This window comes from Diceros bicornis, chromosome 8 (assembly GCF_020826845.1).
Source record: "Diceros bicornis minor isolate mBicDic1 chromosome 8, mDicBic1.mat.cur, whole genome shotgun sequence".
Lineage (NCBI taxonomy): Eukaryota > Metazoa > Chordata > Mammalia > Perissodactyla > Rhinocerotidae > Diceros > Diceros bicornis.
In genome coordinates this window covers 13,246,794-13,261,545 of record NC_080747.1, presented here as the reverse complement: position 1 = coordinate 13,261,545, position 14,752 = coordinate 13,246,794, and the positions used below count along the sequence as shown (strand labels likewise).

The 14,752-nt window shown below is 41.1% G+C and overlaps 1 protein-coding gene across 7 annotated transcripts in view; it reads left to right on the top strand.

The window, feature by feature from the left end:
- The window catches only part of LDB2 (LIM domain binding 2), a 357,873-nt gene that overhangs the window by 129,333 nt on the left and 213,788 nt on the right, over positions 1–14,752 (top strand). For all 7 annotated transcript variants that reach the window (XM_058546783.1, XM_058546780.1, XM_058546781.1 and 4 more), the window contains exon 2: positions 2,651–2,753. In XM_058546783.1, coding sequence (XP_058402766.1) covers positions 2,651–2,753 — 103 coding nt within the window. The remainder of the gene's footprint in view (positions 1–2,650; positions 2,754–14,752) is intronic.

Sequence of the window (14,752 nt, the reverse complement as noted above, 5' to 3'; positions counted from 1 at the left end):
ATATAAGTTGTCCAAGTTCACACAGCTGGGAAGGGGCGGTGTTGGGTGGAGCTGAGGTCTGAGGGTTGCCCACAGGAGCGACTCCTGCCTTGATGTAATACCGCCTGCTGTACTGCGCAGAGCCGGGCGTCCTCCTGGGGGGAGTCCTGGCAGCGGGGCAGTACAGGAAAGCGAGGAGCTGGAAGGAGAAACCAACTGGAGACAAAATATTCCCTTTTGGATCTCCCTCCCTTCTTTCTGAATCCTAACCCCTGCCTTCCCAAAGACTGCCAGAGAAATGAGTCAAGTGGAGGCTGGGGCAGGTCTCAGATGTCCCATGGTCTGAGTTTAAATCCCAGCTCCACCGTTTATTGGCTGAGCGTACTGGGACAAGTTACATTTATCGCCTAAGCTTCCACTTCTGCAGTTGTAAAGTTGGGATAATAATATGAGCAGCTTCCTTCATTCACTGAACAACTTTTACGGAGTAACCCCTGGGCTCGACCGTTCTGGGGCCTGGGAGAAGAACAGTGAGCCCAACAGACCTCCTGCTCATGAGAAAATTATATTGTACTGGAGAGAAAGAAAAAAAAAACCAAGAACCAGGGAGGCAGTGAGGAGTAAATGGGAAAATACACATAAAGTACAGCCAGCCCTCCGTATCCGCGGGGGATGGGAGGGTAAGCCCCGAGGATACCAACATCCTTGGATGCTCCAGTCCCTGATATAAAATGGTGTGTTATTTGCATATAACCTACACATGTTTTCCTGTATAGCTCAAATCATCTCTAGATTACTTATAATAACTAATACAATATAACTGCTATGTAGTTAGTTGTTATAATGTATTGTTTAGGGCAAGATTGTAATGTATTGTTAGTGACAAGAGAAAAGTCTGTACATGTTCAGTACAGAGGCAACCATTGCAGGCCTTTCCATCCGCAGTTGATGGAGGGCCGACTGTACTTAGAGTAGTGCTCGGCATGTGGTAAACACTCAATAGATGTTAGCTACTATTCTTTTTCCAACTGTGTAGCAATTTGAAGTAAAATGAACCAATATATCCAGGCTCCCAAATATGGTTTCTTTCCCCAGCTGCTTCTTCGCTTCTGAGCCCTCTGATTTTTCTAGAAGCTCTGACAGCTTCCAGGGCACCCAGGCATCGTGTGTGGTCTCAGGTGTGGAGTGATGGCGCCTGTTAGTTGCTCACTTGGCTGTCTCCTGCTAACTGGTTTTGAGCCTTTGAGAGTGGGGACGAATCTCTCATCAGCTGTGTGTTCCAAGGACTAGTACATAATAAGTGCTCAACAAATATTTGTTTTTGAAAGAAGGAAAAGGGGGATAGTTTGTATGTTGAAACATGAAGTGGCCTTGGGTGGTTATATTTACCGTATTTTACTAAGAAAAGTGTTGGCTTTTGGTGTGGTGATTGGCAAGAGGCCATAGAAAAAGAGACAAAAAAATTCATTTGTCTGAGCTTCTTTTCTGAAAAGGGGGTGACATCAATCTTCAGTGGCCCCTTAATTATTCTTGCCAAGACTGAAGGCTTGTTCCTGAGGCCTGCCAGTGACAACAACTTCATGTTGTCATAAGCAGAACAACTTAATGGGAAGAAGAAAGCCGTGCGATATCTCCGGCAGGGACTCAGTGGTTGGGGCCACGGAGTGGGGAGCAGTAGGCCCCTCTGTCCCCCTCCCCCATCTGACAGGCAGCTGTGAAACGTCTTGTACTGAAATCTGGCAGTAACCAACAATTCTCCGGAAAAACACTGTCGCTAAAGAATTTGGGGGTAGATCGGGCAATATACGGAGCATGAGGCCCCGGTCTGATTCCCCCTTTTAAATGCAACACTCTGCATAACCTTCCTAATTCACTGTTAGAGGAGGCCCCTCCTCCCGCGCCCTTGAAGATTAGCAATGATTTTAACCGCCTTAAACTAGGCCCATTTCGAAGTGTTTTCTGGATGAGCAAGGGAAACACAACCCAAGACAAACAGAGTTTATGTGGATGGTTTGCATCCTGCTGAACTGATCTATTTTTAATAATCATCTTAACAACTAGCAGAGATTGCCTATAATCTTAAAACAATCCTCGAAAACAATCCATATGCATGTGATGGTGGCTTGTGCATAAAATCATCTATCTCTATATATCCAAGTAGCAATACCTGTATCCCTTATAGGGATATTTGTATAAAGTAGGGCTATGAGCCACACACACCCCTTTTTGAATAAATTATCTTTTAAAAGTTGTTCTCCGTAACCTAGTTGTAATATTGTGGTTGCTGTTTGTAAAATAGGACTTTTAAAAGAGCAAAGAGAAAGAGAGAGAAAAAAATTGAATGTACTTTATATTAAATACAAATCTTTTTGTTAAAAAATGTCACATTGTGTTCCATAGTATGTGTATTAAATCTCCCCAAATGTGGCCTCGAGAATTAATTTTCACTCGGTTTGCATTAACTCGTTTATCGAGTTGGAATTCGGGCCCCATTAGAGGTAATTAATTTGAAGTGACCACACACCCTCCCACCCCCCTTCTAGAACACCCACACACATATGCTATGTACCCAGCAAGCGGTGACTGGGTTTTTCTGTCTTGTTCCTTTTCTTTTCCTCTTTGAGATATTTTCCGCTCTCGCCTGTTAAATAAATGATCTGTCTCTTTGCAGGATAGTGACAACCTCTGGTGGGACGCGTTTGCCACCGAGTTTTTTGAAGATGACGCCACGTTAACCCTTTCATTTTGTTTGGAAGATGGACCAAAGCGATACAGTAAGAAAGAAGTTTATTTTTCTAATATTCCCTCTTTTTGTGCCTCTCAGCAAACCACAGGGGTCTTCAGAGAATAGCACGGTGCTGACAGCCTGACACTAGTACCTCCAGTCCTGCTGATGTTCTTGCTTCCCATCAAGGCCCTGTCACCGGGCAGCAGCCTTAGTCAGCTGTGAGAGATTTCCTTCGAGGCTTAGAATGTTTGGGCACTGGCTTGAGTAGAGAGCAAGACAAATAGGAACCAAGTCACCCAACGATAAGTGGGAGCTGAATTGTGGAGAGTTTCCACCCATCTCTTCCCTGTAGCCTTCCTTTATCCTTGACAGCTCACACGTCACACCCAATGTTCTGCTTCCGAAGGTTCCTTTAAAAAAAATTCTTCAGTCACTGTATCAGCCACATCCTTCTAATTCTCTCTTATCAATTATGTCAGGTATTTATTTGACAAGTGCTATCTTTTCTTGGGGGTGGGGGAGGCCACAACTGCTTTGAGAGTACAGTTTTGGATTCGTGTTGACAGAATTATAGTTCCTTGTCTTTCTGGCGAGTGATAACTGTGTAAAGATCCTCAAATTACAGCCCATGGCACCTTGGGTAACAGCTGATCTGTCCTGATTAGGTTCAGCCAAGTTGTCAGAGATCAGATTCGCTAGTTGTGCTATAAGACCAAGAGGCATAGATACAATGCACAAAAGCAATTGATGTCCAGTTAAATCAGAGAGAGATGTGTTTTCAGAAAGCAGTGTTGCATGTATGAAAGGGTCTGTCGGAGGGTAAAGCATCCCAAATGTCACAAAGACGGAGATGATGATGGAGCGAGCCACAGTATGAACAAGTCAATTCAGAGCACTGGGCAGTTGATAGATAATAGGGCTCTTGATAAACACAATTAAAAGGTCTGATTGTTGCTAAATGTATTCCAAAGCTACTAGGGTACAACAAGCGTTTTTTTAAATTTTAGAGGACTTTAGACAACTAGGTAGTTCTTGGATGGATTGCTTGATGAATTGATTAATTATGCTAATATATGCACAGTGATTTTTGACTAGTGGCAAATTGGAGGGAGCAGGGCAATTTGGACTTGCTGCCCGATTGAAACTCATCGCCAGGAGTATCTCTTCAGATTTGTGTATTGTGGGCTTTTAAAGGCACGGGACACTTTTAATAAATATTTTGGGTGAGGGGCAGCTGGTATGTCAATGGGCCATTTTAGCGTGTCTTTATATGCAACACAGTGATTCCTATTGCAAGCACTGGCAAGCCCACTTCATGGAGGTCCCGATGAGTTAACTTGCTTTTCTGTGAGTGAGTGCCCCAAAGCAGCCTCATGCCCTAGAGAGGAGAACTGGGCACAGAAGCTGCTGTTTCAGAAGTCCCTGGGAGATAAATGAACTCAGCAATCCAACAATTACTCTCTCCCCAAAAGCCTGCCTGATCAATGGTGTATAATTTCAAACCAAGCAATCATCCATCCTCTGAGCCTTCTTATTTTTTTCTGAGGCATAAGCTCAGATAACTTCAAGTTATCATTGTTTTATGTTCCTGTGCTTCTTTTTCGGTTTCTGCATCCATTAGGATCTGCTCTGGGAACTAGACGTGCAGTTTTAAAGCCTGTATTAATAAAACAGATTCTCGATCTTCCCTCTTTCTGCCCCCGAGCCCAGCATCATTTGGAGGTGAGGCGTAATCAGTGCCTGTTTAAGATCTTATATCCATGTACAGGAGTAAATGCCTGACTATGAGCCGTGTTGCCCAGGTTTCTTTGTTTTCCTAGCCAAAATATTTCCCGAGCTGGGAAGAGAAACAAAGATGATTGACAGGCTGGAGCCGAGTCTCATCAGCTGCTTTGCTGACAGCCTGGTGATGTGCACACGCTGCTGATGTGCGGGCGAGTGACAGTTGACTGACAGCCCAGGACTGGGAGACGGGGAAGATGAAGCATGCTTAGAACGCCTGACGTGCACTGTTTATGCAGCGCTCCAAGCTCGGGCGCTCCACCTTAACCCGTTCGCGGTCCGGGCGTGCTGTGCCCGGCTAGGAAAGCATCTGCTGGCCCTGACCTGTAGGCCCAGCTCTCCTTTGATACCTCCCAGGGAGCTGAGAGCCTTGTATTTCGGGTTTTGTCTATGTAAAACATTTCCCCAAATTGCTGTCAGTCTAGGTACCAAGAAATATTCCAGATAAGGTTTATTTAGCCCTGACTAGAAAAAACTTTTTCTTCTTCTTTCCTATCTCTACGTTTTTGGAGGGTCCCTCTTGCTCTAAGATATCTGATCTCTAAGCTACTATAAATCCTGTAATATGTGTTACTTATTTATTTGTTGTCTGTCACCCTCTGTTAGAATGTTATCTCCATGTGGACAGGGGCTTTGTTTTATTTATTGCCAAATTCTCAGATTAATACAGGAACTTGCACATAATAGGTGCTCAATAAATATGTCTTAAATGAATGATTGAATGAGTGAATGAATGCACATCTGGGGAAAAGTTTATATCAGCACACAGAATGTTGGCAAAACAATTTCTTTACCGATATCTTTGGGCTTTTTTAAATAGGAAGAACTTAATCCACAGTGCTCTGCTGGTGTTTTCAAAGAAGCTCTAGGATGTGGTTGGACCTACTTTAACCTGGGGGTAGCGCACCCAGCAGTATCATTATTCAGGAAATAATTATGCTTTGGGAGATATATTATTCTTCCGTTCAGAAAGCTCGTCTGTATTGATTGTGTTGTTCCGCCCACCCCAGTCCCCGCTCTCCTGATGGGAGTGGGACCCTCTCTCCAGGTGGGATATGATTGGCACTGCCAGATGGAGACTGCTGATGTCTTCCCGGAAGACTGGGGTGAGGTTGGTGTGGAGAGATGCCAGATGGACAAAGTTACCAGACCATGATAGAAACTGGGCTGTGCATCCCTAAGGCCACTTGCCTGCCCTGCTTTATACAGGAGCATCAGGAAGGTGTTTTTATCCAGCAGCTGGAGAAGCTGGCAGTCCTAGGAGGTCGTTTTCTCATTGGGTTAGGTGGAATCTTAAGTGGGGAAGAGGAGCATGTGTAGGCGATTCCCTCTTTGTCAGCAGGTCAGTGGTTAAAGACACTTAAACTGAAAAGTATCTTTTCTGAAAATGGAAACTTGGTCCACAGAGCCCCAGCTGGTGAATCATCAGGGCTCAGGTCAATTGACTCTAAAGTCAAAGTCAGGGCACCCTCCCTCCCCTCCTCCCACCCTATCCCTACATCCTCCCACAGCTAAGGGGAGAGAATGGATTTGTCAATTGACACATTTCCAGGAACATAAGTCACAAATAATTACTGTGTCTTATTTGACACGGAAAGCAGAGGCAGCACAGGAATGGGATCCTCAAAGCCCTCTGCACACTTACTTTGCAATTCTAAGTCCAGTGTGGTGTGTTATTTCCTTCCCTGTCTTGTACAGAAACGACTCCTTTTAGGTTGATCGCTCTTTGTTAGCTTCAAGAAGTATTGATTTTCCTGTATTCCTTTTGCAGGCAGGTAGCAGAATTGTGCCCCACGCTATTCTCTCTCCTTGTGACCGTCACAAACGCCCTTTGAGTAAAGGTACTGGTCCCCTCCTCAGGAGACTTAGGCCGTGTCCAGGTCCCTGTTGGCCATGTTCTCTGTCTATGGGAAATATGTGGTTGCCAATTCATTCAGGAAATAATTCTCAGCTGGGAGAGATGCATAGAGAAAGTTCTCCTGAGTGCTATGGCAATGGAGAGTCTGGGACACTGCACAGTGTAGGAGAAAGGGCACGAGGGTTCAATGTGAGCATTCTTGGGTTTTAATCTGTGCTTGGATTGGTAAACGAGGCCTCCAGTTCCTCATCTGTAAAATGAGCATAATACTACCATCACTGGCTTATGCTGAAAATTAAATGAGATAATACAACCAAAGAGCCTTGGACCATTTGAAGAACATAGTAGTCATCATTGACTATTATTATTGAGAACAGTGCACAGCTCTGGCATCACTATACCTTCTGTGTGCTGGAAAAGCTTACTGTTTGGTGGGTGCTTATCAAGCACTCTCAGTGTGTAGGGCTTGCTGTGGAGGCTCGCTGGGCAGCAGGGAGCCTATAGGCCCCTCTGATGGGAGGATCCTGCTGAAATGCGGCGTTGAAGAGATTACCTCCTCCCAGGCTTTCAACTGCAGAAACTCACTGTCATAGCTGGTAAGTAAGTGATGTGCAAGAGGAAGGAAGGGCCAGTGAGGATGTGTGGCCTCAGCACTTTGGGGGGCTAAAGACTCCCAACACTGCACTTTGTCTAGGTTGGCATTGCTTTGAAAATCGGGGGGGGGGAAATGATGTGACTATTAAAATGCCATCTTGTTTTGGGGCACTTCCTATGGACCTACTTTTTAGCAATAGGTGTGCGATTCAGGCAGGGGTTCTGGGTCTGACATCTGGGTTCAAACCCACCTTTGTCTTTTACAAAGTCTGTGATTTGGCGTAAGCCACTTTCTAAGTGGCCTCATCTGAAAAGCGAGGGTTTACTGAGATGATGCATGTAAAGTTCTTAGCTGAGTTTCCAGCACCTTGAAAATGCTCCATAAATAGCTGTTGTTATTCGATTGAATTCCAATGAGCACACTGCAGCTTTTGGGTTGAGACCCAGGACAATTAAGATACAATTCTCATCAACCCCTTAACTACTGTTTGTAATTTGGGGGTTGGTGGGTCCCCGTGATTTTCTATCACACACTTGTTATTTCATCTTGATTCCCACAATCTGTCTTGAATAAGGATTTCTGGCATAACCACACATCTTCATGGTCAAATAAGATATTCTTTATCCCTCTGTGGCTGTTGGGGGTACATTTCACTCTCTCAAAGAGAAAGTTGTTTTAGGACACCTCATCACTCTCTGTTCCATTATTTTCTTCTGTTTTCCTCAGTCATCAAGTTGCCTTAAACAGGTTGAAGAACCACAAATCAGCCCCTCTGTGGAGCCATGTCTACACTTACTGTGTCTCTTTCACATTTTCTTTCTCGCCTCCCTGTTTTCTGAAAGCTCTAAGAGCATTGCGATATTGACTAAGTTCTCCAGTTTTGTCTTGTAATATGTGTGTTTATGTGTTGTGTATGTGGATGCGTCCCTCTAAGGTGGAGAAATTCTACGAGCCTCAAGCAGCTTTGCTATCTCTGGTTATCATTTTTCTCCTGCTTTTTACTGTTCACCTTGTCCAGCTGTGTTTTTATTGTGCCTGCAACATAGGAATTCTGAAAGCAGTTTTCCCCTCCTTTCTCTTTCTCTCTCTCTAATATCATATTACATGATTAAAAATATATTTCTGGGAAAATCACTCCTTGAATATATGCATCGGTGTTTTGACACCACACTTAATAGCTACAGTGGCATGAATTTGGCCATTTTAAAAAGTTACATGCAAAGAGCATGCAGCACACGGGGAGAAGGGATTCACAAAGCCAGAAGCTGTGCATGTGTCTTTTCTATGAATAACACGGCTATAGAGTCCATTCGAGAACTGGAAAGGTACAGATTTGTGTGGCCAGTGCTTAAAAACCCTGAGATTCCTCAAGAGACACTGGTCCTGGGGATCTTCTTATGTCAAGTAACTTTATTCCTCTGAAAATTCCTCATTCTTTTTTTAAATTTATGGAGGTAGAGATCAAAATCACGGACTTTGGATCATTTTGAATCTTTGCCCCACCATCGCTGTGTGACGTAAGGCATGTGACACAATGTTAGACGTGCTGCTTAAATTATCTTAACCTCAGTTTCTTCGTATGTAACATCAAGGTGATACTAATGCCAACATCATAAGGTACTTGTGAAGATTAAATAAGATTAAATAACTTGTAACTGTAGCTTAGTGCTGCCCATGAAAAAAAAACAATAAATGCTTACTGTATGAATAAATGAAATGGATGAATGAATGACAAAGAGAATGAGTTAAACCTATGACATGCCAGTCACTTGGAGTGAAAATAGAGGATGGTTTCCATTTTGCATTCTGTCATTTAGCACACAGCAAGAAAAACTCCGGCTTTGGGCAAATCCGATCAGACCTGTTTTCTTTCTATATGGAAACTTTAGAAGTTTAATGACCAACTGGGACAAAAACTGATATTAATGGAAGATGGTGATTTAAACAAACAAGTCCCAAACTACTACAATTTGTGACGCCTGTCCAACAGAGGGTGAGGTTTCCATCCCCTATGTTGGTCAGAGAGCAAGGAGCTGTTGAACACTTATTGAACACCAGCCACTGTGCTAGGCACCTTTGGGTTCTGTCTTGTTTACCAAGGACAAGATGAAAGGAAATGAAGTGTGATTGCATTCAAAAATTAATCTTAGAGAAAAGAATGCATCTCCTCAGAGTAGTCCTTGATGGTTAGTTACTGGATGATTGTGGCATTTTCGCTGCAGGATGACATAGATGTGTTTGTCTCAAATGACCCTGCAAAATACTTTCCTTTGCATGGAGCTGCACTAAATGGTTTCCGGATGGCTCTAGTCTCTGAAGTTATGATTTTAGTGAGTGACCTTTTTCAACAGCAGTCTTCATTAGGTTGGCAAGATTTGGAGTAAATTAAGTTAGGACTAAAGCAGACTTTCATTTGAAGTTCATTTGTTCCTTCACTTATTTGTTGATGCATTCATTCAGAACTCACTGAGTTCTTGCTATTTCCCAGAAGTCATAGTGGGGCAGACAGCTCTTGAAAGGAAGGCAGTTCATCACAAATTTTTTCATTTACTTTTGACTTCATTTTATTTAAAACTCTTACCTTAAATTAACATAATCAGCTAAGTAGCTCAAAAAGAAAAATTCTTGTGCAAAAATTCTTAATGCAAAATCTGGGACTAGTTATAAGAAAGAAGAGAGAAAGCCCACAACAGATAGATGAACTGACAGACTTCTGAAGGGGGAAAAGGATGTCTTCCCATTTGTGGTTTCAAATTGATGATATCAAGAGTTGCAAATTGGCCATAACAATAGATTGAGCAGATATTCCATTCTTTCACTACTAATAAATACCACACTAATGATCACATGAGATAATGGATAGAAAAGTGCTTTGAATAAATTTAAAGTGCCATACAAGTTGAAAGTATAATTATCATCATATTTATAATCAATATCATCATATTTATAACTGATCTTTAGGATTTGGTGACTTCTTATTTTCGCTTTATAAGTCAAGCTGGGAAATCTGGGAGGATTGTTGGATCTTTCCTCATGGGGATAAAATTCATGTGAAATGTATAGGCTTGAGCATGTCATACCTATGACTGCCCTTAAGAGCTGACTTGGGAGGTCTGAATGAGGTACTAGCCAGGAAATGGACATTTTGTGTTGTTTTTGAGACTCTGTGTGACTATGATATCTATGAGTCCCGGCACATGCACTTCCTGACTCTTGGTTTCATGGAGTGCATTCCTACTCCTATTATCCTCCTTACGGTTCTCAAAACAAGATGACACTACCCCATAGTGGGTAACGGGATAAATGTGACAAACCTTTTCATTATCACAATGGCAGGTGGTGCTACTGGCATTTATTTTCTGGGGGTTTGAGAAGATAAATGTTCTGCACAACAAAAAATTGTTGAGAAACATCTCATCCAACTCTCTTTACATCAGTTTATTCATCATCTTGAAGCTAGGGTTGCTAGATAAAATATATGTATACAAATGCAATACTTGGGACGTACCTACACTACAAAATTATTTGTTGTTTATCTAAAATTCAAAGTCAACTGGGCATCCTGTGTTTTTCCTTCTTAAATCTGGCAGCCCTACTTGGAGGACCCCAGCTCATGCTCAGATATGAAATCTTGACAATTTCAGAGCAGCTAGAATGGGATGTGAGCATGATACAGTATATAAAAAAAACTCTAAGAGATTTACCTGGTCCTATTATTCGCAGAAGTCGTACCTCTGTTTACATTCAGCAACTGTATTCTTGAGCCCCCCTTAAAGAATGAAACACTTCCACAGAGGGTGGGAGTAGGGGTACAGGTTGAAGCCTGACTGAATTTAAACTCAAAGTCCATATTGCAGGCTTTCCAGAGTTGATTATGCCTGCATTTGGGCATGTGCTAAGCATACACACATAAGTATGTAATATTGCCTGCCTTAAAGGAGCTTATAGTTTAACAAGACAGAGAAATAATCAATTAACTCTAATGCAATAGCATCAACGCTGGAAGAGTAGGGCAAGCAAAGTTCTATGGGGCGTTGAGAAGGGAGTGATCACATCTGTTTTCAGTGGAAAAAGACAGGCTGGCAAAGACTTCTTTCTAACCTTCTAAAACCCTTAGTTTCCTAAAGCCATGACAGAAAACACCCTACCACAATACCTTTCAAATATAACGTTTTCAGTAAATATTTACAGACTGAATGAAGGATGTAGCACTAGTAAATAGTACAAATGTGACTTCAGGGATCTGATTATTTAGCCCACAGGCACCTGGTTGTGCAGATGGTTTTTCCCATGTTTCAATAAGTTTCCACCATTACAATCTCAAGTTGTAGCAACTCATTTTGTATTATAGAGTAACAGTGACAGAGCAATTTGGAAATTTGTCCGCAAACAGAACCAGGACTTGAGACTCACATTTTAAATACTAAATTAAAATCACATCTACCCAACCTACAACACTAGGACTGATTTTTTTTTCCTTTAGTGCTTTGGGCCATGGGTTGGTAGGGTATTTCACCACAGAATTAGTCTGTCAACCTCCTGGCAAGTCCAACTGTGTCATCAAATTTCACAGAATAAGTAGTCCTCAGCAATGGTTAACTAGGTACATGAATCTTCTTATTGAATGGATCTTATTGGACATAATTTCAGTTGAAACACCTATTTATTTATTTAACCTTTCTCAAGGACTTTCCATGTGTCATTTTTCTGTGCCTTGGCAATAAGATAAATGAGCAAAATGTCTTGCCTTGGAGGCGCTAAAGGTCTAGTAAGCTATTGTTTCTAGGACTTGACTATTAACAGATCTTAGCCAGATCGTTTCATATAGATGCCCTGTGCCTCTGTTTGTGAACCTGTTCTTAATAATGCTCACTACCATATTTTTAGACTCTATATCCAAATGTAACATTGGTATCACCTTTAACATAAAACATTTTGAAACATCAGTGTTAAGCTGAGATGTATGCAGTATTTTCTTTGTTTAATACTGGTTTATGATCTTGTTTAGTGAGGTGAGCTGATTTGAATCCTCCCCACAAGCCAACGTATAGCTTAATCTTCACTTTTGTGTCATGTTTTCAGGTTGTGAATGCACCTTATTTATGCAAATAGAGTAAAATAAAGCATTTGTTGAAGTCAGGTTAAATTAGCATTCTTCTACAACTATATTAAGCAATGTTCAGGTGGATTTCATTAAGGACGTAGAGGCTTTATGACAAAATCACCCATCAGAGCGTGTTTCATTATTTATTGTTTAATCAAAGTAGTCATATTAAAATATTTGAATTTAGGATCTTACAGAATTTGGTGCCTCCCTCTATTATGTTTTTATTATTCATTCCAAGAGAATCAGCTTCGCCAATCATTACGGTGTGTTTGTTTATTTTTATAAAATTGGTCCTTTCCCAATTGGTGCTATCTCTAATATACTCTCTGATGAGAACTTCCCTGGTGCAACATGTATCTTTGGCTTTTCAACAAGTCAGGAGGACTTGAAATTGACAGCAATTGACATTAATAATCATTTTGAAGATCTGTAGAAGGAGGAAGTAAGGTCACCTGGGAGCATGGTAATCAAGTCACTCCCTTTTTATGAGACAAGTTCTCCATATTACCTAGAGCACACAGAGCATTACATTATTTTTATAGACTTTTCTAAAATTGCTTGTGTCTTAGTCTAGCCTTTGAATAATCTTATTTGCAATTTGATTGTTTGTCTTTGTTTTACTTTGAAAAATACGTCATTTGCTATGCCAGAATGGGTTAGTTACATGGAGAACAATGGAAAAGCAAAAGAGTTCTTCCAGAGTCTAATTATGGGGCAAGCCTAGTCAGTAATGCTTTGGGGAGTATTTCCTCACAGACAAACATGGTATCTCCATGTTACTCTTGTATTTCACATAAAAATCAACCACTTGAGATGGTTCTCAGTAAAAGGGTGACTATTTGTGTGTGTGTGTTTCAGAGTTAATGCAAGCTTTGAAAATATTCCAAAAGTTGAAGTTAGTTACCTGAGAGATGCATTGGTCCACATAAAATTTCCTCTGGAAATGTTTGTCATGTTGTATATGTGAAGTAGTATTAGCATGTGATAAATTCAACTACACTTATTCGGTTTTCAGTTGAGGCACTTAGGAAAGTTCAACTTTCAAGCCTTAACAAAAATAAATAATAATCAACTTTTTCAAAGTTGCTTGCATAAAATAACATAACACTTCCATGCCTTATTGGCTTCTCTTCAATAGGACCACAAGAGAAATGATAAATGGTATTTGACTGATTGGGTAAATAAACCACTAATTATATCCTTAATAGTTCTCCATACTTCTAGACACTGTACCTAAATGTATTTCCTATAAAATACTCTAGTACCTAGAGCTCTTTTATTTTTGTTAAAAGATAGGCCCAAAATCAGTAATTATGAGAGTTATTATTGAGGTTGACATCAGTGAGGCAGCTATTTTTCATTTGGTAATTACCTTGTTAAACTAATGTCAGACCAGCACCATGCCTTATTTAAGAAAACGGTCCACCAGCCCCGTGCAAGCAGGCTCAGCTGTGGAAACAGTAAAAGATTTATTAAATCCAGGCTCATCTTCAGCACTGCCTCATTGACATTAGTTACAGTAATTCTGAGAACTCATTAGATGTTTGTAGTGTCTTTCTTGAGGTCTCACTGCACCTCCTGACAGTTGGTGTTTCCACTGTGTTCTTCTCATTCTTAGCTCTGTGCTTTGTTGCTAACCAGGGCACTGTTTAGTTGGTGCTTTCTCCATCCAGAGCCTTTAGGAGGAAAAGGGAAGACGACCCATCCTTAGGGAAACAAGGAATGCAGCTGATACCGTTTCTCTTCCTACTTCCCCTGGTTTTGAATTGGAATTTTATGTATTACTTCTTTCCTTTTGGAAAAGAAGAAAAAAAAAAAAAATTCAAGACCCTCCAATATTAGCTGTGGTTTTGTCTAAAAAGAGACACAGCTACAGATTCCAATTTTTAATCCAAAATAAATAATTTTTGCTATGATATTATTATTGGCCAAAAAAACCAAAAAACACAAAAAAACAATGAGTCACATACTTAGTGGATTCTTGTCTTGGTGTTTTTCAAATGTGTCCAACAATAACCTCCTGGATTGGTTGATGAGTTAAAATGACAACATTCTGATAATGCTTTGCACTTTATAAAATTCTTTCATAAATCAGGACCATCTGTAAGCTCATGAAGGGAGAGGACTGTATCTTATTCTTCTCTCTAGCCCCTGTGCCTGCCCCGTAAGGGACAGAGAGGAGGCCTATGGTTCATTTTTGTTGAATGGGACTTGATGGCAGTATCTCCTTCCATCCTCACTACAAACCCAGAAGTAGGTGTCATATTGACCATTTGTGTTGTAGAGATGAAGAAAGGGAGGCCCCCAGAGACTCAGAACTCGACTCTTCTGCCATAGACGCCCATATTGTGGTCGCTTGACCATGTCTCTTCTCAGCAGCCTTTTCAAATATTAGAGAATCTTTAATGTTACTTATTTCAATGAAAAAAAATCTTATCTCTTTCTCTGGATTCTGGAACCTTCCCTCCTTCTCTTCTCACCCGCTCCTCCCTAAAACAGCACAGGTTAAGAATAATTAGTTCTTGCTGGCAAATGTGTACCCCCAGCATATTTTTCTCATCATAGTTAAGTGTGGATTGCTTAAATCCCTCCAACATTGCCGCTACAAAGCTGACATTTATAAATTCTTTTTCAGTGCAGTATGGGATCCTCCATATGTCTTCCATAATAGCTATCTATGTTTTCAGGGAATCTAAAGCTTTA